Here is a 6,000-nt window from a genome sequence, read left to right as displayed (position 1 = left end):
GGCAAGAACTCTACCACTGAACCTTCATTGCAAAGAGAAGACCCCTAACTGGTGCTAATAATTTGTTAGATAATTGCACTCACAGAATGCAGACAAAAGTCATTCAAAATGGCAACACAGGATCTGATGTTCAGACACTACAAATATGGAGTAAAACATTATCAGAAACTAGAAATACGCTCCATGCTTCTCTGCACAGCCTGGGTCTGGCCACTTGTCTCAGGATCCCTCACCCTTTGATTTTCATGGCTGGCTATTCTAACAGGCACAAGGTTAACTGGAGGGCCATGAATGTTGCTAAGAGTGCTTATCACATAACTCTTGGTCTATATTTTAACAGTCTCCAGAGTGCTCACAACATAATGAGCATGCACATATGCATGGATTATTTGTGTAACAAAGGGGAGGAGGAGAGTGAGAAGTAATCACACCTCAAGCCAGAAGTACTTATCCTCAAAATAGTCGCGATAATATACCATTGTATTTTTTTACTACGAATACATTTATTAATTCATAAAGTATATAAACATTTTATCAAAATATCCTCCGTAAGAAGAACAAGAGAACAAGTAAAAGGAAAAACAATCACCTAGAAGTGATGTCTGGTTCATCCCCTCCATCTTAGAAGTAAGAGAAATGATAGGCACAGTAACGCAGCTTTGAAAAAAGGATTGCTTCAAGTTTTTCAATGTCTTTTCTTTTTAATAAAATGACAACAATTGCTGAAAGCATTATGACCTTTGTTATGCTACATAATACTGATACAAAATGTGACTAGTACAAAGTTCATTATATATAAGGTTTTAATATATTACATTTGTTTCTACATAAACAGACTATAAATAGATGTGCCATAGCATGATTTATAGTCATGGTTCCCAGCATCTCACACTATGGTACCAAACAAAAAATACATTTTCTTTCTTAAAAAGGAAAGAATAAGGGCAAAAACCAGTAGAAACAGCTTTACATGTTAAAAGTCTGAATAATAAATGCTGTTAGAACTTTGGCTATAAAATAATTTCAAAATCTGACTAATAATCATTTAGACAGTGAACAAACCAAATCAGTTTTTGCTGGAGTGTAGAGGTCAAATAACTCAAATACTGACGGGGTGGGGGTGGGAATGGTGGGTGGGGAGGAGGAACAAAAGGGTACAATCCTTTCTGAAACTTTGACACCACAGCTTGACACTGAACCTACTGCATTCAGTCTCAGACATATCACATCACAACAGATACGTGGGTACTCATCCAGAAGAAACCAGAGGCTGGTTTCTACAGTTAGAACCCTTCAACACGACAGGGAGCCTCGGTCTGAATGTCCTTTCTTTGTGGTGCTCTGAATAAAGGATCAGCCTGAGAGACAAGAAGCCAGAGCTGCATCATATCCTTCCTGGGGCTTGGCCAGGAGACACGTAAAGGTCCGGAAGGAACTCTCATTAGGAGTCGGAAACAGCACAAGGAACTCTCATTTAGCCCAACTGGGAAGAGCACGCAACCTTGTAAAACCAGTAACCTTGTATGAAGTCTTTACAGTTCCTCACAGACCACGTGTCCACCTCCACCAGGGTCAACACAACGCATCTGCAGGCCCCAGTACCCTCTCAAAGCAAGCTAATATCTTCTTTTCTATCCATCCAAATCCTACAGTTAAGCCTTGGCTCAGAACCCATACCCTAAACAAAGCTTCTTAGATGCAGTCAGCTCTAAAGATCTTTCCCATTTTCAACACCTAAAAGCACCTGCATTGCCTGATTTATCTTCTAGTTTTACAGGAGTCAACTCCCCAGGTAGACCACTGTTTCTTTGAAGCTGGAACCATTTCTTGGACTTTTGTTATAACCTATGATGAGACCCACAGTTGGAGCATCATACATGCTTTTTAAATAAATGAAAAAGAGAATAAGTTCAACACTGGGAGAAGACACATAAACATTCTTGGGTCACAAACATTCTCAGGAAATGCTTAGGGGACTGGCTCCCTGCAGTCTGAGGTCCTCTTTTTGAAATGAAAATCAAATGTGGCTACTTCCTGGTGGTGGAAAGAACAACACTTGAAAATCTGAGCAGCACCTCTCATGTGATTTCCAATAAATGGGAGGATGTAGGTGTCTCCCTTTAAACAGAAGGGGAGCTCACTGTGGTCCCAGAGTCAGACTGGAGCATCTGGGCTGTGCCACCAGCTTGTGGTCCAATTTCCACCGGCTTTAAAAGTTCTGTCTCCTCACTGGAGTACACAGTGGTGTCTGTGTCATCGGAGTGATACCCGGACTGGTAGCCACTCGTCTGGTTTGAGCCTTCAGATGCCACAGACTCCTTGCTTTTGCTGGGCATCAGTCCACTGTAGAAGAAATGGCAACCAAATGAGTCGGCTGAAAGAAGGCAGTTCTTTGCTTCTTTCTGCAGCCCCATTCCCAACCCCAAACCAAAAACCAAACCCATTGCTGTTGAGTCAATTTTCACTTATGGCGACCCCATGTGTTTTCAGAGTAGAACTGCACTCCACAGGGTTTTCAAAGCTGTGACTTTTTGGAAGCAGATCACCAGGTCTTTCTTCCAAGGCACCTCTGGGTAGGTTCAAACAATCAACTTTCCGGTCAGTAGTTTAGTGCTTAACCGTTTGCACCACCCAGGGACTCCACTCTCAACCCATTGTGAGCTGTACCCTCCCTGGAGATAGCAGAGCCCTAACTCTCACAGCTGTTAATCAACATATCAGGTTGACTCGGACAATGTCTATTTTCAGGTACTAGCATGAATTAGCAGTTGGAGATAAGTCCTCTTATTCAGGTCCAAGTCTTTCAAGCTTCAGAAGAGATGAAAGGCAGTTCTCCTGACTTTGCAAAGGCTCCAACCAATGGAACATTCTTATGGCCTTGCAGATTGACAAACTTGTATACAATGATCCGGAGTCAAAGGGACTCTTTCATGACATTAAAGGAAACCGGAATGTTCAGAAAGTTCACTTGTGCTTTCTCCATACAGCCAATTAGGAGATTACAAGGCATGTGTATGGTGTTGATAAAGTTCTTGAGCAACTTTGAATTTTAATAACTTAAAGCTTGTGTGCAATCAAGCCAGACATGTCAAAAACTGCTTTCAAAAGCACATTCTTTGGAGGGACTGAGAACCTGGATCATTCGGCAGCAACTAGGTAATGTTTTCAATGGCGTGGGACTCTGACAGATGGTAATCATGTCGAAGCTCAGCAATGTAGGCTGTGTTGATCTAAAACCTCAAGATTTATACTTTCGCAAGTCATTCAGAGGTTTTTTTTGTCCCCTTAATGGTGTTTTACCCCAATTATTCATGTTAAAAACTACAGAAAAACTTCTAACTCTATGTCCATATATATGGGTTAAAAATTATTATTTCAATTAAGTAGAAATGCATATATATATATATATATACGGGTTAAAATTATTTCAAATAGGTAGAAGTGCAATTTTTCTTTCAATCCAACCCCAATGAAAACTGGTTTAGTGTCTCCAAAAATAGCACGGTGCCTGCTACTTAGTAGTTACTCAAAAAATATTTCTTGAATCAATGAATAAAGCATATGATTGGCTGTCACAATTTCTTATCTTGGGTCTTAAGACAAACAGTTAAAGTGCACAGGAGCACATTTTAAAGTCTTCTTTCTTATGAGCATCACTCAATTATCCATGAGTGTTCCCATTTTATATAACAGATTATAAGTAGATCAAGACCTTCTCTACTCTTACCTATAGCGAACCCCCTCGCAAATAAATAACTATTCTGTAACCTATGGTTTTTATACATACAGATTTCCAGCTGTTTGCTTTGCTCAAAGCAGGTACACCTACTCAAAGCAACTACAAATTTCTACTGACCCAACTGGGGGAAATTATATTCAAAACCAAATGGAATAGTTTTTTTCATGGTTAACTACTAAATAAGTCAGCTGGTTAGGTATCTTAAACAAACAGATGTTGGTTTATTTGTACATTCTACTTCTGAAGAACAGATGCACCAATTTATGTACAAATTTGAAAACTGTTCACTATTCACAAAGATTTTAATCATCTCAATAGCTTTAGTGTTCATATCCAATGACCTCTTTGTATCACGCCCATGCCATACAAACTAATGCTCAGACATTCCCTAGTATTCATTTGTTCTTATAAAACTGATAAAATTCACTAATTTATTTCAGGTTATTTTTCAGACTTGCCATTTAATTTCTTTGGTTTATTTCAGTTCTTTACCAGTTAGGTTGATGCTAATTTGTCCAACCAAAAAAGACACTAAAAGGGAAAACTCTGCACCTACATTGGAAATCCTAAGTTCTTTCCAAAAAATCCCTACTAAAATTTGTCTTTGCTATCTAGCTGAGGCTTACCTAAAGGATGGAGCTAATTTGGTTCTGTCTTCCAAAGTTCTCAGCTCTTCTGACGCAAGAACCATACCACTGTCCGTCTGGTTGTCCTTTTTAAGAGACAATTAAATGGCACAGTTGATTGAGTGTGTAAACTAACCAACTATTTAATTAAGCTGATTTTGTAACCCATCTCTGAGACACATGCTCAAATGTCCTGTCGTTGTTATTGTGTTACTGTGTGTCGACTCATAGCGACTCTATATGACAGAGTAGAACTGCCTCATAGGGTTTCCTAGGCTGAAATCATTATGGGAGCAGATTGCCAGGTCTTTTCTCCCAGGGAGCAGCTGGTGGGTTCGAACCACCAACTTTTTGGTTGGTGGCCAAGCACTTAACCATCGCACCATCAGGGCTCCTTAAATGTCCTGCAGAGGGAGGTAAAAGTATCATAGTCAGAAACTGTGCAAGCTACAAAAAGAAACAGCTGCTTCCTAGAAGTAGATAAAGGTCTGGAGCAAGAGAAGAATTTAAGAAGATGCTGAGGAAGCCCATTTCCATCCGCTTTTCACAATGATAATATTCGCTTTTGAGTGAAATTCTGGATAAAGCTAGATACCTTGAACTTTGGACCAGGGTCTTCACTTATGGAAAAACCAAGGGGGTCTGATAAATTCCGTCTCCGTAATGACCCCATGACACATACCCTTAAGGACAGCTTTATAATGAGGCTCCAAGGCTCTAATGCTTAGGCTAATATTTATCTAACTAATGTTTCATTCTTTGTATTATTTCTAAGACTATTTTTAAAAGATGTACTTACATCTGGGATTACTTTTACTTCTGGTTCTTCCAATGGGATATCTTCAAATGTTTTTACACTCACAGGCCGGCTCTTTCGCTTACTGTTCTGCAGATACTGACTGCAAAAGAACAAATATTTATATTTTAGTGGTGGTATATTTGGCTGCAGATACCACAAATGATACCTAAGTTCATTATCTTTCAACCACAAGTTTAATAGTGACCTTCAAAACATCCTTTGGAAAAGGAAAAACAAAACAAAATCTTTCTCTGCTAGCACACATCAGAGACTTCATTTCCTGTGAAAGCCCATTTAAAAGTATAATATAACTGAGGGACCTAGACGAGTCCCTGTTCCTTTGAATCATACTTCTGAGGTCCAGGGCTGGACAAGAGACAACAACAGCAGAATGAATGATCAACTGCCTTTTACTTGTTGGCCTTCTCATTACATGTGATTCCTCCATGGAGCTATGGACATATGACCGAATGTTTCACATCTTTCTGGCCAACTCCTAGAAAAGTTTTTCTATATAATGCTCACAGAGTAAGCATTCAAAAAAAGATGGGCAGAAGAAACCCCTGTGGGTTTCACTGAAGCATGCTGAACCCAGCAGTGATCTGAAGACAACCTCCTCCTTCTACATTTAATAGAGACGTTCTGTGTATACGGGAGATGGGCTGAGTCTCACTATCCCCTATTTCCAGCCCTATTTTCAGAGGTGTTGGTCTCAGGAAAGGGCAATGGTTTGAGAGTCATGACATATTTTGTCTGTTTTAGAGTTTGCCACTGACAGTATGAACTTGGGCAAGTCATGACTACTTCTGTGCCTCCGTTTCCCCATCTTTAAAATG

The 6,000-nt window shown here is 39.7% G+C and overlaps 1 protein-coding gene across 2 annotated transcripts in view; it reads right to left on the bottom strand.

Moving 5' to 3' along the window:
- Positions 1-632: 632 nt before the first annotated feature.
- Positions 633-6,000, bottom strand: part of KDR (kinase insert domain receptor) — a 49,764-nt gene continuing 44,396 nt past the window's right edge. The window contains exons 28-30 of one of the 2 annotated variants that reach the window (XM_004382894.2): positions 5,165-5,264; positions 4,366-4,451; positions 633-2,343 (exon numbers count right to left, since the gene is read on the bottom strand). In XM_004382894.2, the coding sequence (XP_004382951.1) occupies positions 2,121-2,343; positions 4,366-4,451; positions 5,165-5,264 (409 nt within the window). In that variant the 3' untranslated portion in view covers positions 633-2,120. The remainder of the gene's footprint in view (positions 2,344-4,365; positions 4,452-5,164; positions 5,265-6,000) is intronic. The other variant, XM_023737336.1, reaches the window with a different exon arrangement.

The sequence above is a fragment of the Trichechus manatus genome, unplaced genomic scaffold, assembly GCF_000243295.1.
Source record: "Trichechus manatus latirostris isolate Lorelei unplaced genomic scaffold, TriManLat1.0 scaffold00101, whole genome shotgun sequence".
NCBI classification, from domain to species: Eukaryota; Metazoa; Chordata; class Mammalia; order Sirenia; family Trichechidae; genus Trichechus; species Trichechus manatus.
The sequence above is the reverse complement of the archived record's forward strand: the minus strand, read 5'-3'. Positions and strand labels throughout refer to the sequence as shown.